At 44.2% G+C, this 26,382-nt stretch overlaps 1 protein-coding gene across 2 annotated transcripts; it reads right to left on the bottom strand.

Annotated features, from left to right (window-relative positions):
• Window positions 1-872: 872 nt before the first annotated feature.
• LOC106583936 (ataxin-2-like protein) lies at window positions 873-26,002 on the bottom strand. 2 transcript variants are annotated; one of them, XM_014168625.3, is made up of 24 exons: window positions 25,683-26,002; window positions 25,311-25,417; window positions 24,106-24,145; window positions 23,783-23,839; window positions 23,559-23,630; window positions 21,860-22,043; window positions 21,547-21,668; window positions 20,603-20,694; window positions 18,588-18,806; window positions 17,098-17,381; window positions 16,918-17,004; window positions 16,657-16,782; window positions 16,431-16,508; window positions 16,284-16,345; window positions 15,898-16,202; window positions 10,518-10,584; window positions 7,293-7,442; window positions 7,098-7,161; window positions 6,757-6,920; window positions 6,406-6,529; window positions 6,091-6,206; window positions 3,133-3,309; window positions 1,568-1,739; window positions 873-1,473 (listed from the first exon to the last, which is right to left on the bottom strand). In XM_014168625.3, exons 1-24 carry the CDS (start codon window positions 25,701-25,703, stop codon window positions 1,415-1,417), a joined length of 2,949 nt encoding a protein of 982 aa, XP_014024100.1. In that variant the 5' UTR covers window positions 25,704-26,002; the 3' UTR covers window positions 873-1,414. The 2 variants fall into 2 exon arrangements, with proteins under 2 accessions (XP_014024100.1, XP_045562294.1); XM_045706338.2 differs by lacking the exons at window positions 25,311-25,417; window positions 25,683-26,002 and adding an exon at window positions 24,889-25,048.
• Between the last annotated feature and the right edge of the window lie 380 nt (window positions 26,003-26,382).

Below are 26,382 nucleotides of genomic sequence, written 5' to 3'. Positions count from 1 at the left end.
ACAGGATACGTTTTACTGGGGGAGCTCAGTTAATGTAATGTGCACAAGCACCACATCTGTAATTTGTCCCGTCCAAATCTGCCATTGTCTTTTTTTTATTTTTTAAATGATACCATCCAAGGTTTTTTGGCAAACTCCCAGGTCCTCTGATACTTATCCCGTCATCCCTGAGTTGAGTAACAGGTGCTGCACCCAGTTTGGGAAAGAACATGAACAAATCGATGCTTAAAAATATGCTTTGGGTGTAACCTACAGATGAATGCTTTTGTCAAATAACTTTCTTAGTGCCATACTTCTTTAAAGATGAAGTGGACAATATTGTGCTAATGAATTGGCAAGTACGTTTGTTAATTGCCTGCATAGGTTACAGATCATGGTTCTTATTGATATGCATTATTGACTTTCTATAAACTGAAAACCATTAGGTCAATATTAGGCTATCCCGAGATGTGAAATATCTTCATGCCTAGAAGAGCCTCCAGGCTTCCATCATAAGTCAATTTTGAATGACGAAGAAAAAAATCATTAGGGGCAGTTTGGAAAAACGGACATGCTGGAGTAATAATTACATAGCCGACGTTCTATAGTAATACTAGTCCTGTGCGAATAGGGCTTATGAACCATTGTGTGATGTTTTCTGAATGAATTGAAGCTGATATGGGTGGCATATAGTTTACTACTAAAGAGTAGTGGTTCAAATCAGTATAATGATCATTCACAAATGCTTGTTTTATATATATAAATAAATATATAAGAGGCAAAAGGTCGAAATATATATATATACACATACACCTTTTAATAAATCTAAATTATGATTCCTTCTCAATAATTTCACCTTTGCCCGTGCACAGAAAATAAGAGTTCTGGCGGCATTTGAGGTTGAGTAAACTTTATTTTTATGATTTTTTTCATTTTAAGTTTATTTATTAATGGTTACCTGTAAAAGGAGAAAGGGAAGTAGGTTGGGGTTAAAAGGGAGCAAGTTTCATTGTGATAAGTCCTATAACTCTGCAGAGTCGAGACGATGCTTTCACCATGTCAATCCTCTCAACTTAAAAATGGAACCAGCTAGTGAAGACGACTCAGTCTTTCATAAAAACACGTTTTTCTTCTTCTCTGTCCTTAACCAAGAAGCAAAATGGGAGCCTTTGACAAAAACAAAAAAAAGTTGCTTATTTTGTGGGCGAGAGGAGAGTGAAGTGTGGCGGCGGTGGTTCCAGAAGGGGGGCTTCAGTTCTCAGACTAGTTTAGCCGATCAGCGAACAACTTGATTGTGTCCCTCAATGGGATTGTGTCAGTCATAAGACTCAAGGAGGGACTGGGGGCATCAGCTCCCTGTCCTCAGCTCCCCTCCCCCTCTTCTATCCTCTGTCTCCTGCTTCTTCTGTGGTCCTCTAGGTGTAGGTAGGGGGTGTCAGTTTCCAGGGGGGTGGAAGGAGAGCTGCTGGGTGGGGTGAGCCTGCACTTGTACAGCTAGAAAACAGAACAACAGTCACTGAAGAAGATCTGGAAATGTAAAGCCAATTTCTATTGGACATGTTTAGCTCTATGACTTGAAGTTACTTACCCTGTGGATGTTGGATGTAGTAGTGTTGGTGCGCCCCCTGCTGGGGGGGAGGGCCGTGCTGCTGGGCTGAGCCTGGGCCTTGCTGTGGGGGTGGGGCATAGTGCAGCATCATCTGGGGCGGGCCGTGGCCTCCTGGGTGGTGGGGGCCAGACATACCTTGGGCAACATGGGCCTGGAGCGAGAGGGAGCAAGATGGTGTCATCCCTTTAACAACCATATTTAAAAATTCAAGACTAGTGGTCTACAGACCTACGGAGATGGAAAGATTAAGAACGCAAAATGGGTGGCTCTTTGTAGAACGTAGTCCTACCTTCGTTACTAGGGACTTTTTGGCGCAGCTCAATCGCACTACGAAGAGTTCATTGTGGGGGCAGTGTTAGAGCTCTGCTAACTGACAGGCCTGACTAAGATCATGACATGTCAGAAGTGCTTCAACATCAAATATAAGAATTTCACAGAATACAATGTTCCTTGAGCTGTCAGTTTAGAGTGACCAAAAGAAGCTAAAAATCTGCTCTCATGTCTCGTCATCAAGCAGAGCAGCACCAGCTGAACCGTAGTTATCGATACCCAGACTTAGAGCCACCATAAGCAGAACTAGCTGTGCGCAGGGAGCAGCTAATGGAGGAAGTTATTTCTGACAGGGCCGGGGCTTTAAATTTGGCAAAAGCAATCGGGCCTGAACATCGTAGGCATGGGTAAGGGCTCAGGCTTAATGTTCATGCCAGTGCAGGGCTCTACAGTGTTGTGTAGGCAATGATGCTGTTGCTTGGTTCCTTGATAAAACATTTTATTTAACTAGGCAAGTCAGTTAAGAACAAATTCTTATTTACAATGACAGTTCCTTGATCTGATCTACATAGGCTATGCAAAGTAGTATTTTGCATTGATAATCAACTAATCTCAGCGACTGTTTAAACAATACATTGTTGCCTTATTAGAATCCCCACAAGTGTATTTTGTTGAGAAGTAATAACTGATTCCAGTTATTTTGAAACAGTAGAAACTGCTAGTAGCCATGTGCCTTTTCTCCTGATATGGGAGAAAATACATTAAAAGCAGCATATTAAATTGAGATGTTGTAGGTTACTGGCAAGTATAATATTTGTACAATATTTGCCAGGGCATACTATATTTAAATATGATTATTTCACAAGGAGATGTGGTAAGCTAAAAGGCTAGCTAGTTTGCTATGTTTTTAGCCAGGTTAAACCCAGCTAGTTACTACTAGCAAGGGAAGATTAACATAACTCTTTTCACCACAAATGAGAAGACTTGTGAATGGGAGTCTAGGAAACACGGACTGGCGAGGGCATCATGTTACCAACCGGTGTCCACTGCTTCAAAAAAAATAAAAATAATAATAAACACCCACACATGTAGATCAACAGCGTTAAGCTTGTATTGGCCTTACGCAATTGAAACAAATACTTCTGACTTGTGCTACATCCTGATATTGTCACATTGCTTGACTTAGTGTTACTGTTTGCTTAGATCTGTTACTCTCTCCTCTCTGGAGAGTTGAATGTACGTGGGCTGTGGGTCAAGAGTAGTCTGGTGTTTACCTGTGTGAGCTGTCCCAGGCCAGGGTAATGTTGGGCCATGGGCTGGTGGGTGGGCAGGCTGTAGCCCTGCATGGGGTAAGAGGCCTGGGGAGAGCTGTGGCCAGGGGGCATGTTAGGGGGTGTGGGCGCTGGCAAGGGCCCAGAGTGGTACATGGACTGGGGGCCTCCCTGGCCTGACTGAAGAGAGGAAGGGAAGTATGTTAGGAAATTACATACTCGTGATACACAACAATGAGACAAACACTATATTCACACACACACAGTAGACTAAAAACAGGCTGGTCAGGATAAATAGGCAGTGTTTTAGCCAGCTAGGTGCCTCTCGAAGGAGCTCCATTGTGGTGGCCTCTGGTACATTCTAATGCCTTGATTCCATCCAAAATACACAGCAAAATTAGTACCTCCCAGACTGGAAAAATGTGTTGTTGTGTATTAAGACTTCACAACTTAAATTACAGAAAATGTGTAAATTCAGTTTGTTAGTTTGATATCTATATGATCAGTACTATTTTCCAAGTAAGAGAACATTCAACTTGAAACATTTTGCATCTTGAGATTAAAGTCGTATTAACGGTTTTACTGCAAGATATGAATTGCCATAACGATCTTCATTTAAATTACAAACGTAAATAGCCCACATTATCGTAAATTAATTAAAGGTCAAATCAGTGTTTCGTAATCCTGGTTCTGTGGACCCAAAGGGGTGCACATTTTTGCTCTAGCAAAAGACCACAGATTAAAATGATCAACTTATCATCTTTGATGATTTGAATCAATACTTTTAGCTGATTCCTTACTAAGGTCAATACATTTTAATTAGGGCCCTCAGAATCCAGGCCTTATCATATTTGGACCAGAATGAGGCTCTCCACTACCTATTGCTGCAGCGATGATTCACCATCTTCATCTAATGTTTTCATAACGTATCTGCAGATAATCGCTGAAGATCCTAGGCCTACCAGTAGCCCATGCAAATTAAGGAGCCAAATGAACCGATGCGATAGTATACAGACTGACGAGTCACTCACTTTACAGTCACTGTCGGGCAATCCTCGTCATCCTACGAAATATTTTGTTTTACTTGTCCAGATGCGATACCACTTACATAACCATGTTGCATGATTTATGAATGGCAAAGGGATAAATATCGACTTCATACAGTCAGTTCGACACCTTATAAACTAGTCAACACTTGCTGGTCAGTTGTCAATCAAAGCACAGTCGGCTAAATAGCCCATGCGACAACGCTGCGTGCCTGGCTATGTGAAACGCTAACGAAAATAAATTAAATGTGCAAGAAAACAATTATTCTAAGTGGATTTCGACTCATCGTTACCACTTACATTACATGGGACGAGCAAATCCACATTCATCTGGCGCTCTCCCTCCTCCATGTAAAGACATTTAAATGCAACCAACCCCAGGCGGGACAGACCGCAGACTGTTCACCCATCAGTGCTCGCTTTGTGATTGACAGGCACTCAATAGAGGGTTCGACGGACTAGTGAATTGAAACTTTTACATGACAAGTAGCCTAGTTAATTAATGAAGAGGAAAAAGTAGAGGGTTGAAAATGAGTCAGACCGACTGATTAGCCGGTGCTAATGGTAAAACACTGAAATAGGGGCCTCAAGGTGGTAAAATAATAAATACTCCAAGTATAAATACAGTAAAGTACACACACATATTGAGCAAAATAGTGTTTTTTAAATGGAAAACTTCAAAGAGTTGGTCTGATAGGAATTTGTGACGTCATCGGCCTCCCACCTTGCTTGTGGAGCAATAGAGAACAAAAGAGGAAAGCACAACCTGCCACTTGGGCCATGTCGTGAGCTGGATCACCTATTGAGATGTGCCTTGTGTTAATAAGTAAATAAGATGAGGTGAAAAGGAGACTGGAGTGTTTGTTACTTGAAAAGTAATAAATTACATAACCATTGCATTTAACAAGTGACATTACTTTTCATGAAAAAAATTATCAGCATTTGTTTGACTGTCTGAGGGAGCAAGGCGCTTTCTACCAAAAATATAAGCAACTAATTAATTTCAATAATAACCTTCAAAATAATTGTCAGGTGTTTAATCGAAAAGTTACAATTCAACTAATGCAAGAGCACCAGCCTCTGTCATATGGACACAGACAGATACACCGTGATCCATTGGCGGCTAAAGAAATAAAGGAATACAGATTGGCCTGTAGACTATAATGTCCATCGTCAACTAAGTAAAATACATAGGCCTAAAGCCGACAAATAAAAACAAGATAGACCACACGTACATGACCCATAAAGATTTATAAAGGGCACACTTTACACTAGATGGGAAAACCCCTCTATGGGCTTTGCCATCACAGAAGCGATCAATAGCAAAGATCAGAGGTGCGCCCGCTACACATTTCTGTGGACAGCAGCAGTCATGACATTTTTCTAAAACAGCCTTTCTCTGCTTGCTCAAGAACTAAATGAGGGAACAAGTCAAGATCGGATCATGGACACGTGCCCGATTCTGCAAGTAACACTTTCTTTTTTTTTTTTACAAAGTAACTTCAATAATATTACCTCATTTGAAAAAGTTACGTAAACAGACCACTCATAAAAGTCATCTGGTTATATAACAAGTTACTTTAACGCACAACTCCCAACATTGCTCGAGTGCCACTTTAATTACAGGCTCCTCACATAAAACATGCAAAATTCACTGACAAGACAGAATTGATCCTGCTCCCCCACACACACACAGCCTAGCGGTTACAGCGTTGGGCCAGTAAGCGAAAGATCGCTGGTTTGAATACCGGAGCCGACAAAGTGAAAAATCTGTCCATGTGTCCCTGAGCAAGGCAGCCAGCCGTACTACTACGGCTGAAGCAGTAAAACATCAACACATTTTACTGCACCTGTCCAGTGTTTGTGACAAAACAAACATGCATGCATGCACACACAGCTGGGCTGGTTGGTTTACCTGTCCGTGCCCAGGGCTGGGGGCAGTGTGCTGGGGAGGGGGCTGGCTCCCAGTAGGGGTGCTGGAGGGCTGGGGAGGGTGCATGGAGCTAGAATGGTGGGAGAACTGCTGGGAGGCTGAGAGACAGATGGAAGACTAACTTGAACCTCAAGTATGTGGATTCAAACATAATTTACAAACCAAAGAACCATGAACAATGGCAATCTTAGAAGAAATTAAATGTATTGATACGACTAAGCAGGACCATGTCCTGTACACAACTAAAATTAAGTCTTGCCGAGTGTACTTTTAAACTGAAACTTTGCATTATCTTACCATACATGGCCTGTTGTGGTCCCGGGGGACCCTCTGTCTGTCCGGGGTACTGAGGGCCCAGAGCCTGGGGGTGGCCCGTCTGAGTCAGCATCCTGGCCCCACCCTGCAGCATGGAGTACACCGGCTAGCAAGGGGGGGGGGGAGCAAGCAAGAAAGAGGGCGAGCGGATAAAGAGCGAAAGAGAAGAGGAAGAAAAAGAGTGAGTAAAGGGAATATAAGAACATTTAATGACATGAACAAAATAAAATAAATTCCTATGCAAGTCAGTTCTTCTACTGAAACAAAACCCCCATCCACAACACACATTGTGGACTGGTTAGCATTAGCAACATTAGCGTGGTAGTTAACTACCTGTCCAGGGTAGTGGGGCATGCCCTGGATGACCTGACTGTACTGCAGGTAGGCCTGGGGGTAGGGGGAGGCCACCAGGGGAGGGCCTGCTGCAGACGCTGCAGCCTGGAGCATCTGGGGCTGAGAAGAGCCGTGGTGGTCCGGACGAGGGCCTACCACCTGGCCTGGGGGGAGAGGGTTATTAACATACTGATCATAACTTTAGCCTATAGTTCTTTACTTGTTTATTTCAAATGTTCCAGAGTTGCTAAATTAAAAGAGCGTAACATTGAATAGAGATAGAAAGGTTATGACAGTGTTGCGACCAACCTATTGATTAGGCAACAGAATGGTGTGAGTACCTTTAGATCTGGGATACTTCCCCTGCTGGACTGTAGACATGGTGTACTGATACATCTGAGGAGCCTGGGAAACAAAGGACAGTTAGACCCCAACCTCAAATGTATACACACCATTTGTTTTTCAACACCCCAGACACACTAATGCTTATTTCTCCACAGAGAGTCACACACACACAGCCTCAGTCCTAGTCATACCTGTACAGAGTGTCCCTGTATCTGTACAGGGGAGAGGTAGGACAGATAGGGGGTGCTGTAGATGGCCTGTTGTCCCGGGGGGGGCTGGAGCACCACAGAGGGGCTGGGAGGAGTGGGCCGCGGGGGGGTGGGGGCTGGGGACGGCTTCACCTGGGGTGAAGGAGAGAACTTGCACAGTTTAGGTTGGTGAGATAATGTAAGTAAGCATGTGTTTAGCTGAACAAATCACACACACAGTTACATTTGGTGTATGTGTCTGAACATATAGTTTGGGCCACCACCCAGGACAATGGATCTAATCCCAGAAGCCGACCCAAAACAACGGCACCACAGAAGGGGCAGACGGAGCAGCCTCCTGGTCAGGCTCCGTGGACATCGCCCCCGAGTATCCTGTCTCTTGATAACAAGGTAGATGAAATTTGAGCAAGGGTTGCCTTCCAGAGAGACATCAGAGAATGTAACATTCTCTGTTTCACAGAAACATGGCTCTCTCGGGATATTTTGTCGGAATCTGTCCAGCCACCGGGCTCCTCCATGCATCGCTCATACAGAGAAACACCTCTCTGGAAAGAGCGGGGGTGTATGGTTCATGATTAATAATGTCATACAGGAACTCAAGTCCTTCTGCTCACCCGACCTAGAATTCCTCAATCAATCAAATGCTGGCCATATTACCTTCCAAGAGAATTCTCATCAGTTATCGTCACAGCTGTGTACATTTCCCCTCAAACAGACACCAAAATGGCCCTCAAGGAACTTCACTGCTCTATGTAAACTGGAAACCAGATATCATGAGGCTGCATTTATTGTAGCTGTGGATTTTAACCAAGCAAATTTGAGAACAAGGCTACCTAAAATTCTATCAGCATATTGATTGCACTACACCACTGCTACTTTAACTTCGGCGATGCCTACAAAGCCCTCTCCCGCCAAATCTGACCACGACACCATCTTGCTCCTACCGTCTCATAGGCAGAAACTCAAACAGGATGTACCAGTGATAATAGGTTGCTTCTTGTGTAAATATTTTCTGTCTGGATTTTAATGATTTGTATCATTCAACACTGGTCTGACCAATCAGAATCCATGTTTCAAGATTGTTTTGATCACACAGACTGGGATATGTTCCGGTCAGCCTCAGAACAACATCGATCTATACGCTGACTCGGTGAGTGAGTTTATAAAGAAGTGCTTTGGAGATGTGACTATTTAAACTTACCCTAACCAGAAATGATGGATCGATGGCGGCATTTGTGCAAAACTGAAATCACTAACCACCTCATTTAACCATGGAAAGAGGTCTGGGAATATGGCTGAATATAAACAGTGTAGTTATTCCCTCCGCAAGGCAATCAAACAAGCGAAATGCCAGAACAGGGACAAAGTGGAGTCGCAATTCAACAGCTCAGACACAAGACGTACGTGACAGGGTCTACAGGAAATCACAGAATACAAAAAGAAAACCAGCCACATCAGACACCGACGTCACGCTTCCAGACAAACTAAACACCTTCTTTGCCCGCTTTGAGGATAATACAGTGCCACCGTTGCGGCCCGCTAACAAGAACTGCGCCCCCTCTCCGTGGCTGACGTGAGTAAAACATTTAAATGTTACCCAGACGGCATCCCTAGCCGCATCCTCAGAGCATGCGCAGACCAACTGGCTGGTGTGTTTACGGACATATTCATTCGCTCCCTATACCGGTCTGATGGCCACCATTGTTCCTGTACCCAAGAAAGCAAAGATAACTGAACTAAATGACTACCGCCCCGTAGCACTCACCTCTGTCATCATGTAGTGCTTTGAGAGACTAGTCAAGGATCATATCACCTCCACCTTACCAGCCACCCTAGACCCACTTCAGTATGCATACTGCCCCAACAGGCCCACAGATGATGCAATCGCCATCACACTGCCCTATCCCATCTGGACAACAGGAATACCCATGTAAGAATGCTGTTAATTGACTACAGCTCAGCATTCAACACCATAGTACCCTCCAAGCTCATCATTAAGCTTGAGGCCCTGAGCCTCAACCCCGCCCTGTGCAGTTGGGTCATGGATTTTGACGGCCCCAGGTGGTGAAAGTAGGAAACAACATCTCCACTTCACTGACCCTCAACACTGGGGCCCCACAAGGGTGTGTGCTCACCCTTGTGGGTGTGTGCTCACCCTCAGCCCCCTCCTGTACCCCCTGCTCAGCCATGCACGCCTCCAACTCAATCATCAAATTTGCCGAGGACAACAGTAGTGGGCTTGATTATCAACAACGAGACAGCCTACAGGGAGGTGGTGAGGGCACTCAGTGTGGTGTCAGGAAAACATCCTCACTCAACGTCAACAAAACAAAGGAGATGATTGTGGACTTCGGGAAAGAGCAGAGGGAGCACCACCCTATCCACATCGAAGGGACAGAAGTGGAGAAGGTGGAAAGTTAAGCTCCTCAGTTTGTCAGTGATGTGTACACTGAAATGGCCCACACAGACAGTGTGGTGAAGAAGGCACAACAGCACCTCTTCAACCTCAGGAGGCTGAAGAAAATGTTGCTTGTCACCCAAAACCCTGACTAACTTCTACAGATCCACAACTGCTCCGCCCACAACCGCAAGGCTCTCCAGAGGTTGGTGCGGTCTGCACAACGCATCACCGGGGGCAAACTACCTGCCCTCCATGACACCTATAGCACCCAATGTCAAAGGAAGGCCAAAAAGATCAAAGACGACAACAACCACCCGAGCCACTGCCTGTTCACACCACTACAGCAATCACTAACGCAGAGGCCGCTACCTACATAGAGACCCAATCACTGGCCACTTTAACAAATGGATCACTAGTCACTTTAAATAATGTTTACATATATTACATTACTCATATTATATGTATAATCTGTATTTTATACCATGTATTGCACCATTCCTGTGTCGCTCGGCCATCGCTCATCCATATATGTACATATTCTCATTCACCCCTTTAGATGTATGTATTAGGTAATTGTTAGATATTACTGCACTGTTGGAACCAGAAGCACAAGCAATTCGCTACACTCGCATTAACATCTGCTAACCATGTGTATGTGACCAATAAAATTTGAACTCCTGGCCAAACAGGTTGTTGTGAGAGAGAACTTGTTCTCAACTACTTTCCTGTGTGTGTGTGTGTGTGTGTGTGTGTGTGTGTGTGTGTGTGTGTGTGTGTGTGTGTGTGTGTGTGTGTGTGTGACAGACCAGGGTCATGGGTGCCTTGAAGACGAACTCTTTGGCGTTGGGGTTCAGCGTAGACTTCTTCACCTGACTAAAAAAAACAGAAGAAGAGCGAGATGAGAACTCCAAATCATCTTTCAAATCCCTTTTCCATACATCCATCCTCAACATGGCAACTACCTTGCCCACCTGAGCATGGGGCTCACTTGACTTAATTTAGCACTGCAACAACATAGTTATATACGATATTGTAAAAAAATCCTTACCGTATATGTATTCATGATATATCACAGACCTAGTATAATACCTACAGATGTGCCAACACATCTTATCAATACTAGGGTTGTAACGGTAGTAGGGGTGTAACGGTACACTACCTCGGTTCGGTCCGCACTGTGAACCTGTATGGATACACTGCGTTGTAGCCTATGCCTCGAGTAAATCTGAGCTGAAAAAAACATTGTAGGCTATTCCGTTAAAACAACTAGCGCCAATGCGCACGTTGTAATCAAAATTTGTATCTTAACCTGTTGGGGCTAGGGGGCAGTATTTGCACGGCCGGATAAAAAAAACACACCCGATTTAATCTGGTTACTACTCCTGCCCAGAAACTAGAATATGCATATAATTAGTAGATTTGGATAGAAAACACTCTAAAGTTTCTAAAACTGTTTGAATGGTGTCTGTGAGTATAACAGAACTCATATGGCAGGCAAAAACCTGAGAAGATTCCATGCAGGAAGTGCCATGTCTGACAATTTGTTGTCCTTCTAGGTTCTCTCTACCAAAAATACAGCATCGCGGCTGTAACGTGACATTTTCTAAGGCTTCCATTGGCTCTCAGAAGGCGCCAGAAAGTGGAATGAGAGCTCTGCAGTCTCTGGGCTAAGTACAGCAGCTCTGTTTCTTACTGGCCTGCCTGGGTACAGTGACACTGGAGATTCGCGGTCATGTGAATTCTCCATTTTGTTCTTTCAGTCTTTGAACAGCGTTTGACATGCTTCGAACTACGGTAATGGAATATTTTGAATTTTTGTGTCACGAAATGCACCCGCGCGTCACCCTTCGGATAGTTACCTGAACGCATGAACAAAACGGAGCTATTTCAATATAACTATGGATTATTTCAAACAAAACAACATTTGTTGTAGAAGTCCTGGGAGTGCATTCTGAAGAAGAACAGCAAAGGTAATCCAATTTTTATAATTAGTAAATCTGAGTTTGGTGAGGGCCAAACTTGGTGGGTGTCAAATTAGCTAGCCGTGATGGCTGGGCTATCTACTCAGAATATTGCAAAATGTGCTTTCGCCAAAATGCTATTTTAAAATCTGACACCGCGATTGCATAAAGGAGTTCTGTATCTATAATTCTTAAAATAATTATGTTTTTTGTAAACGTTTATCATGAGTAATTTAGTAAATTCACCGGAAGTTTGCGGTGGGTATGCTAGTTCTGAACATCACATGCTAATGTAAAAAGCTGGTTTTTGATATAAATATGAACTTGATTGAACAAAACATGCATGTATTGTATAACATAATGTCCTAGGAGTGTCATCTGATGAAGATCAAAGGTTAGTGCTGCATTTAGCTGTGGTTTTGGTTTTTGTAACATATATGCATGCTTTGAAAATGGCTGTGTGATTATTTTTGGCAGGGTACTCTCCTGACATAATCTAATGTTTTGCTTTCGCTGTAAAGCCTTTTTGAAATCGGACAGTGTGGTTAGATTAACGAGAGTCTTATCTTTAAAATGGTGTAAAATAGTCATATGTTTGAGAAATTGAAGTTATAGCATTTTTGAGGTATTTGTATTTCGCGCCACACGATTCCACTGGCTGTTGACTAGGTGGGACGCAAACGTTCCCGCCTTGCCCAGGGAGGTTAAATTGATGCATTTCAAACTTTCCTTTTGTTAAACAGCCTGGCATTGGCATATATATTACTCTTGCAGAATTTCCACGTGGGTGACGACATTGGAAATTTAATCAAAGCCTACTGGATGATAAATTCTTCTGTCCTAGTTAAAATATGTAACTGACTTTTTCCTGACATAACATGGGTACAGCAGATCCCCTTATTGTATGGGACACTTTTAATAGTGCCTTTAGAGGCCATGCAATTCAGTACTCATCTATAAAACAAAAGCAATTTAGGTCAAAAGAGTCCATATTAACAAAGGAAATTCCTGAGGTAGAGTACCATATGACAAGCTGTAGACCACACTATCTACCAAGAGTTCTCATCTATATTATTCGTAGCCATCTATTTTCCACAACAGAACGAAGCTGGCACTAAGACAGCTCTCAACCAACTCTATAAGTAAAGAAAATGCTCACCCAGAAGCGGTGCTCCTAGTGGCCAGGGACTTTAATGCAGGCAAACTTAAATCAGTTTTACCAAATTTTTGTCACGTGCAACCAAAGGAGGATTTAAAAAAAAAAAAATTTAAACACTCTAGACCAGCTTTACTCAACACACACCGATGCATACAAAGCTCTCCCCTGACCTCCTTCTGGCAAATCTGACCATAATTCATCTTCCTGATTCCTGCTTACAAGCAAAAACGAAAGCAGGAAGTACCAGTGACTCGCTCAATACGGAAGCGGTCAGATGACGCAGATGCTACAGCACAGGACTGTTTTGGTAGCACAGACTGGAATATGTTCCAGGATTCATCCAACGGCACTGAGGAGTATACCACCTCAGTCATCAGATTCATCAATAAGTGCATCGACGACGTCGTCCCCGCAGTGACTGTACGTACAGATCCCAACCAGAAGCCATGGATTACAGGCAACATCCACATCGAGCTAAAGGCTAGAGCTGCCGCTTTCAAGAAATGGGAGACAAATCCGGATGGTTATAAGAAATCTCACTATGCCCTCAGACAAACCAAAAACAAGCGTCAATACAGGATTAATATTGAATCCTACTACACCGGATCTGACGCTCGTCGGTAGGGCTTGAAAACTATTACGGACTACAAAGGGAAACCCAGATGCGAGCTGCCCAGTGACAAGAGCCTACCGGATGAGCTAAATGCCTTATGCTCGCGTCAAGGCAAGCAACACAGAAGCATGCACGAGAGCACCACCAGTTCTGGATGACTGTGCGATAACGCTCTTGGTAGCTGATGTGAACAAAACCTTTAAACAAGTCAACATTCAAAGCCGCGGGGCCAGATGGATTACCAGGACGTGTACTCAAAGCATGTGCGGACCAACTGTCTTCACTGACATTTTCAACCTCTCCATGACCAAGTCTGTAATACCTACATGTTTCAAGCTGGCCACCATTGTCCCTGTGCCCAAGGAAGCAAAGGTAACCTGCCTAAATGATTACCGCCCCGTGGCACTCACTTCAGTAGGCATGAAGTGCTTTGAAAGGCTGGTCATGGCTCACATCAACAGCATCCTCCCGGACACCCTAGACCCACTCCAATTCACATACCGCCCCAACAGATGATGCAATCTCTATTGCACTCCACATTGCCCTTTCCCACCTGGACAAAAGGAACACCTATGTGAGAATGCTGTTTATTGACTACAGCTCAGCGTTCAACACCATAGAGCCCACGAAGCTCGTCACAAAGCTAAAGACAAAACTCCCTGACTGGCCGCCCCCAGGTGGTATGGGTAGGCAACAACCCGTCTGCCACACTGATCCTCAACACTGGGGCCCTTCAGGGTTGTGTACTTAGTCCCTTCCAGTATTTCCTGTTGACCCACGACCACGTGGCCAAACACCACTCCAACACCATCATTAAGTTTGCTGACAACACAACTGATCACCGACAACGATGTATAGGGAGGTGGTCAGAACTGGCAGGGTGGTGCCAGGACAACAACCTCTCCCTCAATGTGAGCAAGACAAAGGAGCTGATCGCAGACTACAGGAAAAGGCGGGCCGAACAGGCCCCCCATTAACATCGATGGGGCTGTACTGGAGCAGGTCGAGAGTTAAGTTCTTTGGTGTCCACATCACCAACGAACTATCATTGTCCAAACATACCAAGACAGTCGTGAAGAGGGCATATATGAAATGAGACAATTACATTGATGGAAGCAACAATCTGTCTGCAATATTAAAGCGGATGCCTAAGGGAAAAAAAAAAGTTTAAAAAATAAAACAGTCTGGAACTAGTTCTGTACGATGGCGAGTGGTGGGGTCAATAAACCAGAATTGGAGGAACCTCAATTATCATCTAAAATCCCCAATTTCCCAACATTTTGACCTCACAGTAGACCACAACGGCAATGGACAGAGAGATGTGGATAAACCGCTAACAGCATGTCGCCACTGCTCAATGAGAATACCTTAATAAATATGTTGACACATTTACAACATCACAGAATACCGGAACAAGAAAGAAAAACAGCGTCTCCCCTATGCATTCAAACAGCTGAATATGACCAGGCCAAAGAGATCACAAGAGCAATAAGTAGGCTGTTAATATTTTTTACAGTCTGGGTTATAGCTGCGGATTTTCTCAACACCCATTCTCAGGGGTTGAGAAAAGGGGGTTTCAGTGGTGGTTTAAGCACCTCGTAAAAGTGCTCGAGCCACGTTACCACTTCCCTCTAGCACCCATTTCAGCAAACAGGTTACTTGCTCTATATACGCACACCAAAGCAGAAGTTTACAGTGATTTGTCCTATGCACCCTGTGCTGCGCTTACTTAACAGTGAGCCTATCACATTACCCCGGAGTGGGAGATGTACCTTGTACAGACGCTTATCTGGCACTGAGAGAGGCAGTGCCATAGCGCGTTTGTAACCAAGAGGGAAGTGGGAATTTACCATACACGACTGGGGAATAACTCACTTGAACGGCCCTCAAGCTGGTAATTACTAGTGGGAAACTTGTCTTTCATCCTGAGCACCCACTTCTCCCACGTTGCCCTCTGACATCACCTATTAAGGAAATGGCCTCAAATTGCATTTTCGGCAGTTAAATGCAACAGAACATTATTTATAAAAAGCGCTATAATTTCTTTACAAGCACGAAAGCTGTACTTTCGGTTGACACAGCTTGATGGCCATTAGCCAATTGGCATTTTGCAACGAGTTCAAATCACATGAATGCATCCAACTAGTATTTATGACTTCACAACTGGTAAATTCCCACCTCCCACATGGTTACAAACACAGCATTGGAGTGGAAACTTGAGGCCCAACCTAACAATCTGGTCACAACAGACAATGCAAGGAACATTGTGATTGACATTACATCTTTCATGTGACCCCACAACCGTAATACGTACCGAACCGTAGGTTTGGTGAACCGTTACACCCCCTACATATAACAGATTAACTGTAAGAATTAGGTTGACTGAGGAGTAGACTATTGCACTACACTGTGGAATAATGTACTGTATTGCACTGTTCTCGGGTCACACTTACTCAGCCACACCCTCTGCTCGCTCGCCGCCCTCCTCCTCCTCACTGCCAGGGGACCTGGCTGGCTGGGGTGTCCCTGTAGCCTGTCTGTCTGGACCTGATGACTGAGAGGCGGTGTTGGGGGCTGGAGAGGGGGTAGGGGTGGTGGGGGTCGGGGTGAAGGAGGACCCCTCTCCAGTCTGGGGGTCCTGGGAGGGGGTGTGGCCAGGGGCGGGTATGGACTCGGCTGTGGTGGCGGAGTCTGATGGGGAGGGCTGGGCGGATTCTGAGGAGGTGGGGCCAGCAGAAGGGGAGGGGCTGGGCTGGAGCTGTGGAAGAGAGCGAGAGTGTCAGAATCAGGTAAGATACATGGGTCACACACGGCATGCATGGACACGAGACACACTTACCCTGAACTCTTTGCCAAATTTCCGTAGCTCCTCCAACTGTGTTCTCTGCAGGACTGAGGGAACTGAGAGGGAGAGAGAAAATATTTTTTTCAAAAGACCTGAGATAAAGGAAAGGACAGGGCCCAGTCAAACAGAGAGAGAGCTAACCTTTGCCGCTCTTGCCGTCTTGAGGGCTGGCTGGGCCTTCTGTCCTCTCCTTAGCCGCTGAGCTTAGGATCTCATTCACTGAAAGCGAGAGAAAAAGAAAGCAAGAGACAGATGGAGATTAAGAGGTAGAGAAAGGAACAGAAATCATAAATTAAACACAAAAAGAACTTCAATAAATGACAATTCTGTAAAAAGAAAATTGTGTAGTAATCATCCTCCTCCTCACCATCCACAGTGAACAGAGGGGTGGGGCCAGAGGACTTAGGTGTTGCCGAGGCGATCGAGGAGGAGGAAGTGTCTAGGTAGGAAGGGCCAGCCAGAGCGGGGTCGTCTGGTTTTGGAGAGCGAGAGACTGCGGGGAGAGAGACAAAGAGAAAGGGAGAAAGAGAAGGGAAAAGGAGAGGGATGTGAATAGAATAGAATATGAGTGTCGGAAATGTGCAGTTGTGTGCACTTACAGATGAGGCGAGTGTGTGTGTGTGTGTACCTGCAGGTGAGGACTGGGAGCTTGGGTTGCGCAGAGTTCGATTGGTCTGTAGAGATCTCTGGGCTTTGGGGGAAGTTCTGGACGACACTGATGCATAGAAATAGCCCAATTAACACTCAATATGCCCCAAAACTCGCACACACTTCCTCCTCAATATACCCAAACAGACAGAGTCCTTACCTCCGTTGACAGAAGAGCGCGAGGCATCGGCCAGAGCTTGTGGGTGAGAGGAGGAAGAGGGGGTAGGGCTACTGGGCTGGCCCGGGGGGCTGGCTTGGGACGAGTGGGGAGAGTAGGCGCCCCTGATGGACAGCGGGCTGCACCTATCAGAACCCTGGGATGGTCTAGAGGAGCCGGGGACTCCTGTTCGATTGGGTATTGGACCAGAGGCTCCACCCCTCAGGCTGCCGGGGGGGACACCCATCTCCCTGGCCCTCTGGGGAAGAGGAATGTATTTACCCTCCCTAGAGAGAGAGAGATACACACTGAACAAAAGTATAAAGCAACAAGCAACAATTTCTAAGAATTTACTGAATAACAGTTCATTTAAGGAAATCAGTCAATTTAAATCAATTCATAAGGCCCAAATCTATGGATTTTACATGACTGGGAATAGAGACATGCATCTGTTGGTCACAGATACCATAAATAAAAAGGTAGGGGCGTGCAGCACGACATATCCTTCGCAGAGTTGATCAGGCTGTCGATTGTGGCCTGTGGAATGTTATCCCACTCCTCTTCAACGGCTGTGCGAAGTTGCTGGATATAGGCGGGAACTGGAACACGCTGTCGTACACGTCAATACAGAGCATCCCAAACATGCTCAATAGGTGACATGTCTGGTGAGTATGCAGGCCAAGAAAGAACTGGGACATTTTCAACTTCCAGGAATAGTGTTCAGATCCTTGCAGCATGGGGCCTTGCATTATCATGTAGAAACATGAGGTGATGGCGGAGTATGAATAACACGACAACGGGCCTCATCACGGTATCTCTGTGCATTCAAATTGCCATCAATGAAATGCAATTGTGTTCATCGTCCGTAGCTTATACTTGCCAATACCATAACCCCACCACTGGGCACTATGTTGATATCAGCAGACCGCTCACCCACACAAAGCCATACATGCTGTCTGCCATCTGCCCAGTTTAGCTGAAACTGGGATTCATCGGTGAAGAACACACTTCTCCAGCGTTCCAGTGGCCAACAGCTCTGGTGGACATTCCTGCACGCTCTCAACTTGAGACATCTGTAGCATTGTGTTGTGTGACAAAACAGCACATTTTAGAGTGGCCTTTTATTGTCCCAGCACATTGTGCACCTGTATAATTATCATGCTTCTTGATTTGCCACACCTGTCAGGTGGATGGATTACCTTGGCAAAGGAGAAATACTCACTAACAGGGATGTATACAAATGTGCCAAAAAAATTAGAAAAATAAGCTTCTGGTGACAATGGGAAAAAAGCTCATGAAAAATGGGACCAACACTTTACATGCTGCGATTATATTTTTGTTCACTGCATGTTCGTGTTGTTATGTCTGTCTATACAACTGATTGAGTAGCTTACATCCTTGCACAGATGTAGTTTTGTCAACTGTGTTTATGCCTCCATGTATTGAGTTTAGAACTAAGCCTGTGTATGTCTGCGATTCCCCTACGGACTCACCTGCTCCCGGCACTGCTCTGGAATCCAGGGCCGCCCCTCTCCCTCCCCTCGTCTCTCTCTCGGACCACGGCACTGTACTTGTCCTCCTCGCTCTTATCGTCGTTCTCCAGGTTGGTGCGGTGACGGTACTGGGGGCTGCCCTCAATCTCATTCGCTAGGCGGGCCGCACGTGCCTCCCGCTGCCGGAAGCCATCCGAGCTGCCCCTTTCCAAGGGAACACTGAAGGGGGAGAAAGAGAGATAAGACTTCCAAGGTCATTCAGAAACATGTGAGAGAAAGGGAGATGTGAGTGAATAAGGCTGTGTTCACACAGGCAGCCCAATTCTGATATTGTTTTCACTAATTGGTCTTTTGACCGATCAACTCTGAAAAAGATCTGTGATAGGTCAAAATACCAATTAGTGGGGGAAAAAAACAGAATGATACAGAACTAAACTCTGTACGTCCCTTTTTCAGGACCCTGTCTTTCAAAGACAATTTGTAAAAATCCAAATAACTTCACAGATCTTCATTGTAAAGGGTTTAAACACTGTTTCCCATGCTTGTTTAATGACCTATAAACAATGAATGAACATGCACCTGTGGAACAGTCGTTAAGACACTAACAGCTTACAGACGGCAGGCAAATAAGGTCACAGTTATGAAAACTTAGGTCACTAAAGAGGCCTTTCTACTGACTCTGGAAAACAAGCCTTAGGCATTCTGCAAGGAGGCACGAGGACTGCAGACGTGGCCAGGGCAATGAATTGCAATGTCCGTACTGTGAGACGCCTAAGACAGCGCTACAGGGAGACAGGACGGACAGCTGATTGTCCTCGCAGTGGCAGACCACGTGAAACAACACCTGCACAGGACCGGTACAGCCGAACATCACACCTGCGGGACAGGTACAGGATGGCAACAACTGCTCGAGTTACACCAGGAACACACAATCCCTGCTCAGACTATCCGCAATAGGCCGAGAGAGGCTGGACTGAGGGCTTGTAGGCCTGTTGTAAAGCAGGTCCTCACCAGACATCACCGGCAGCAACATCACCACCGTCGCTGGACCAGCCAGGACTGGCAAAAAGTGCTCTTCACTTACGAGTTGCGGTCTTGTCTCACCAGGGGTGATGGTCCGATTTGCGTTTATCGTCAAAGGAATGAGCGTTACACCAAGGTCTGTACCCTGGATCGATTTGGAGGTGGAGGGTCCGTCATGGTCTGGGGCGGTGTGTCACAGCATCATTGGACTGAGCTTGTTGCCATTGCAGGCAATCTCAACGCTGTGCGTTACAGGGAAGACATCCTCCTCCCTTATGTGGTACCCTTCCTGCAGGCTCATCCTGACATGATCCTCCAGCATGACAATGCCACCAGCCATACTGCTCGTTCTGTGCGTGATTTCCTGCAAGACAGGAATGTCAGTGTTCTGCCATGGCCAGCGAAGAGCCCGGATCTCAATCCCATTGAGCACGTCTGGGACCTGTGGAATCAGAGGGTGAGGGCTTGGGCCATTCCCCCCAGAAATGTCTGGGAACTTGCAGGTGCCTTGGTGGAAGAGTGGGGTAACATCTCACAGCAAGAACTGGCAAATCTGGTGCAGTCCATGATGAGGATATGCACTGCAGTACTTAATGCAGCTGGTGGGCACACCAGATACTGACTGTTATTTTGATCCCCGTTTGTTCAGGGACACATTATACCATTTCTGTTAGTCACATGTCTGTGGAACTTGTTCAGTTCATGCCTCAGTTGTTGAATATTATTATGGTCATACAAATATTTATACATGTTAAGTTTAATGAAAATAAACCCAGTTCAGTGAGGACGTTTCTTTTTTTGCTGAGTGTGTGTAATATATATATATATATATATAAATAATGAAAAACTGCAGGTTAATAAAAATGTAAAAAACACAATTTGAACTCTTTTTTTTTTTTACCCCGCTTTTCTTTTTTTGCTGAGTTTATATAGACAGATCGACCTGAGCATATTCCACAATCAGAATAAGGAGCTGAGGGGAGAATACTCACGTGTACATGGAGAGGCTGGAATCGTAGGTGGACGTGACGCCATAAGTCTCCTCGTTGAACTTGAACATTTCGCTGGCATCCCAGCCATTAGACTAACAGAGACAGAAGAGCCGTACAGTAAGTGTGTGCTTGTGTCTCACCAAGTGTGTGCGTGTCAGTAACCAGGTTTCCATCCAACCATTTCATGCAGATGAATTACATGACACATAAAAAAATTAAAAACTCAACAGGCCTGATAGAAACAGCAAATTTGTAGTCAAAATATCCTACTGTCAGCAACACAATTCTTTGGTCTGTGAAATAGATTTATACCATAATTGCGGTGGAAACGCTGTTATGTGCAACTAGTGATATAATAACCAGGTCAAAATATAGTTAGAGTCACGCAATGATATGTTACATTGTTGTAACCTACTACCATCACAACGTGTGAAAGCATAAAGAGTTTATAGGCAAATAAGTTATGAACTTCACATTGTGGTTAAGTGCACGTTGAATTTCATGCAAATTTCCAATAATATTGAGGGTGTTTTTTTTTAATGCTGGTGACATGATGATTGGTGCTTGGCTGCAATTATCAAATAAAAATGATCTTGCTCTTATCCATGTCAACTTTATCAGCAAACGTGTGGAGAGAGCATGAACCAAAAACAGATTGGGCAAGCTTACCATTTATCACAAAAGTTTGTGACAAAACCAACAGTAGAGTAAAAAATGTGATTGAAACACAATGAACCTCTTTCTTTTTTGTTGTTGGTACATTGTAATTGAAACATTTTTTTTTATGTGCACTAGGTTATCACGCATTTTTTTAAAATATATATCAGTAAAAAGTTAGTTTGCTAGAAACCCACCTGCGGCAGGAACATTCAAAATTTGTTTATGCAGATTGTAGAATCTGTCGCAAATTGGATGGAAACCTAGCGACTGTCAATTCCTCTCACCGTGTCCGTCTCCAGGTCGAAGCCTTCTCCGTTGCTGTCCCCTCCGTCCCACCTCTGCAGCACCTTCTCCCGGTGTTCCCCGTTCACCCGCGATGAGCTGATTGCTGTATCTGTGAAAGCATCTACACACACATACAAAGCCTACATTTGAAGGTATAATGTGTCATCTACTAGGGGTACATAATGATGCACACACACACACACACACACGGTTCACCCTCCAATCTCTCATTCAGTTCGACTGCTTACTTAAAAACACATCCTTATCTTGAAATCAGTTTCAGTCACACTGACAACCCACTCTCACACTTACCTCTGATGGCGTAGTTGAGGTCCACATCTCGGCAAGTCATTGTGACCAGGTCGCCGGGGCTGAAAATCATGGTGTCTGTGATCTCCTCGATCCGGGGCAGGGAGGGGGGCAAGCCTCCCCCTCCGTCTCCATCCGCCTCTCCTCCTTCGCTCCGCTTGTGGACAGCGTCAACCACCAGCTCACACTGGAGTAAAAACACATTAGGACCACGGATAAACCACAGAGGTTAACTGAAGAGCGACTGCAGGCAGTGGTCAATGTGACCTGGGGTGTATTCATTACGCTGATTCGATTGCAAAACATTTTGTAACGGAAACCATTTACTCCAAAAGTTAAACGTTCTGCAACAAAAACAAGTTTCTATTGGACAATTTTAGATAGGTCCCTCCTGGTGTTGCATGGTATACCGAAACTTCTGTAGTTTTTCGATACTAGAAGAGGAAAAACAGTTTGGCACTAGATTTTTTTGTTACTTTTGGTACTTCTGTCAAATGTGTCCAACGGAACAAGCACGTCTATCAGCACAGCCGACCTCTTATTATAGTGCGCACTGTGCCTGCTCCACTTACTCATTGCTAGCCTGCACTGGGAGTCATGGATGCATCATGTTAGCTCCTCACTCATGCTGCACACAATTTAACACAGTTTAATAATGCGACACGACCAAATGTAGAAATGTTGAAACTAGGCTACAACACTTTACAATGCAAGATGATACTGGTAGCTTCCAGCTATTGTAGGACAACTTTCCTTGCTAGTTGACAGCTAACATCAATTCACCGCCCTAGTACTTTGTAAACTATAACGCAAACCATAATGCAAAATACGCTGATTTCAAAGTTGATAGCCACAAAAAACATTATTCATTCTCTTATTTCAGTCTCTCTCACAAAGATGATCTATTGCCTCAGCGAACTGACTGTGCTCCCATGCCCCCCCCCTGCCTCGTGAATGATGTCATTCCTGGTAGACAGCCCACATTTTTTATAAAATAAGCTACTTCAATGCAAATGTTAAGGAGTACAGTAAAATAAGTCACAAAATGTAAGAGAGAAGGGAAACAGATTTTCATGGGGCTACAGATGACATCAGCCAAAACAAGCTCAATAACTCAATGCATGCACACACTCCTATTGAATATGCATTGACCTTGTTTTTGGATATGCCAAGGCTACATCTTAATTTACCCAGTTTATCAATAGATATTTACCATTCAAATAAATGACCATTATGTTGTTAGATTGTTCTTACCAAAGGCTAATTGATTGTATGATTGTGAAATTGATTTATAAATGCATACACATGGCTGTCTAAAAAAAACAAGGTAAAAAAAAGTCAAATGTGCTGATATTTAACTCAAAAGATGCCCAGCAATTGAACAGAACGGTAGCTGAGTTTATCTGTCTGGATCAGGTGCCCTTCTGTTACTTTGGCTAATATGCTTTCTTTTTTTGCTGTGGTATCATTTTGGTATCTATCGTGACGTATCGAGTAAACCTCTCTGATTCAGAGACACATTTCAGTTGAATGCATTCAGATGTGCAATGGACTAGGTTTTGTAACGGAATCCGACTAATGAATATGCCTCAGATTAAGTTGAACATCTGACCACAACCATGTTTCTATGAGGGGTCTATAATGTGTCGGTATGCAGAACACCCATGTATGGTCTAATTAATTCAAGGTAGTATAAAATTACCCTTGAGCTGAGGGTCTTGAAGATGCCTTCATACACATTTCCACTCTTCACTCGGACATCACAGGTGGAGCCCTTGAAGGATGATAATAATATGGTTATTGGTCATTTCATTAAGATATACATTAGTAGACAGTTGTCGACAACTTAAATAGTGGAAATAGTGCATCTGTTGCATCAAAGGCACCACAGTGGACCAGGGCCTAATTGACCAAATGAACACTCACCACTACAGCTGTGAGATAGTGAAGCATCCTGGTGTTGTTGTAGACACCTTCAAATACCTGTGAGTTGTAAACAAACATGTCTGACTTCAGCATGGCTGGGACCTCTATTTTAAAGCTCCAAAAAATGTGACCTTACTCTTACTCGCAATTTCCTTTCAACATTTTAGAGTTTACACATTGTACAATAGTGCACTAGTATGGAAGCAAACAAAGCAAAAGACAACCTACATTATGTCATCAAAAGGGTACTAGGCTATCCACATTTGCGTAAAAACGTCTGTAGTACATGCTGGATAGCCTACATTTCATGATATGTAACTTACGGGAGAGGACTGAGATGGCGGCTTCATTGTATTTCTTGTCCTTAATGTGAGGAGAGAACATTAGCAACAGACAAGACAAATGGGTGTAGGTGGCTCAGGGTAAAAATTCTGCAACGCAAGAAATAGGCCGGCAGCTGCACCACTTTCAATGTAGCTAACTAATATGCAAACTTGCAAAGAATTATGGACATGGGACAATGCGTTGATCAAATGCGGACTTCTGAACCTGGTGGTCCTCGACCTGTCATATGAATGCATGAAGCTAGCTAGATGATCTAGAAGATATGTCTATGCAGCCGTAGGGCAAAAGACTGATCACGGTCACCGATGCGTGCGGGACGCCGGTGGTCTACGTAAGCAAGCTATGACATTAGGTGGGGTGAGGTGTAAACAAGCTAGCCCCGTAGCGGATATATTCTGTTCTCTATTACTGTGTCGTTTGACATTGTTTGCGAGGCTTAACGAAAACAATTGTTGTCACAAGCTGGCTAACCAGGGTTAGCTAATACAGAAGGTAACGTTATAGCGATGTGGCTAACAATTTAGCTAACGTTCCCTAGTGGTAGCCTGCTAACGTGCAACTATTTTAGCTAAATTAATCTGGTAACTGGCTAACAATTTGGAGTAACTAGGCGAAATTGTGAAAATATCAATAATCTAAACAATAGCTAGCTATGTGTGGTCTAGCTAACGTTAGCTAGCAAGCTAAACAAGACAGTTAGTAGAATTTCTAGATATCGAGAGACACGTTGAATACAATAAATAATAAAACAGTATTAATACTTTTTAGTCATGTGCATCCCTGTTACTCCGCAGTCTTGCTGATTCTGTTTAAAGTCGCACGACTTGACAGGCCAAACAAAACCTAAAACAAACGTTTAATAAAAAGAAAAAAATGAACACGGAAAATCCCCTCCCCATAGAAAGTGAATGGGTATATTGGCGTCAATCAAATGTATCGTCTATCCCATTGGTTCGGACACCAGTCAATCATACCAATGTCGATTTAGCAGACCCTCTTTGCCCATTTGCCGTAACCTACATCTATTATATTTACTTTGTTCCAATTGGCTTAAAATAACTAGTTAAAGCCTCCGTTCGACATGGGCACGCCCACTGTAATCCTCGTATTGACCGGTAAACCTCTATGGATATGTGGCAGATCCCCGGACTTGCTTGACGACTGTGGCCGAACATGTGCTTACCTTCCAGGCACAGCTCTGTTGGTATTGCTCCCGCTGATATGAGAGGGCAAAGCGGCAGGCCCTGGCGTTCCATTGGAGGTTTTTCGTCCGCCTGAACCGGGTTGTTGCTGGTGTGACACGTGCCAATAATTACACCTCAAGTAACAGTTATACGGATTCAATTTGCCTTTAGTCTAATAAATAGTATTTGACTTTACCAGACTAGTTACCACGTAAGTCAATGAGGACACCATCGATAAAGCTCACGTTAGCTAGCCAACTTAAAGCTAGCTGCTAACAAATATCGCACAAGCTAGCTAGAATTCATACACACAGAAACCAATACATGTAGCAGCAAGCTACCCTTAGCAACTTCATACAACTACAACTCACGTTCTGTCGACGAAAAGACATTGCCTCTTCGGAACTTAATCGATAGTTAAGCTGGCTACTGTAGTACAGCCTTGCACGTTATAGCTAGCTCGATGGCTAGCTAGACGAGCAAGCAGTAATGTCCCTTCTGTAGCTAAAACTTTTAGCACGTCGTTTTTCGTTTCCTTTCCGTAGATTTACTCTTGCGTGTGGCTTACTCCGATTGCATGTCATTTGTAACTTGAAGAAATTGTAAAACTCGGGGAAAACAAATTCGCCGGTTTGGCACCACAAAGATGTTGTCGTCTGCGCGTGGCTGACTGACTGGGTTGATGGGGGCGTGTACGACTGTGTATGTGCGCATTCACAATTTAACGTGCACGCGCTAAACAGTTTAGACCCCAAAACCGCGGTCGTCACTAATTTCAAGCCAAACCCTGCCTATTTCTAAAATGTTCCTTCTTAAAATCTGATTTCAACCTTAACCACAATGCTAACCTTATACCTAACCTTAAATTATGACCAAAACGTGAATTTTTGTTTTGATGAATTTTTATGACATAGCCATTTGACTTTGTGGCAACTAGTGACAACCCAAAGCTGCAAGAATTACTGTAACATTCCTTTACATCCTTCCCCTTTATTCAGTAAGAAACAATAACAGTGAACCAAAGCAACAACACACTAGGCCATAATGTTTCAGTATAATTATATTATATCA

Source organism: Salmo salar, chromosome 23 (assembly GCF_965601325.2).
Source record: "Salmo salar chromosome 23, fSalSal1, whole genome shotgun sequence".
In the NCBI taxonomy this organism is placed as follows: Eukaryota; Metazoa; Chordata; class Actinopteri; order Salmoniformes; family Salmonidae; genus Salmo; species Salmo salar.
Note: the sequence above shows the minus strand (reverse complement) of the source record. Positions and strands in the feature narration are given on the sequence as shown.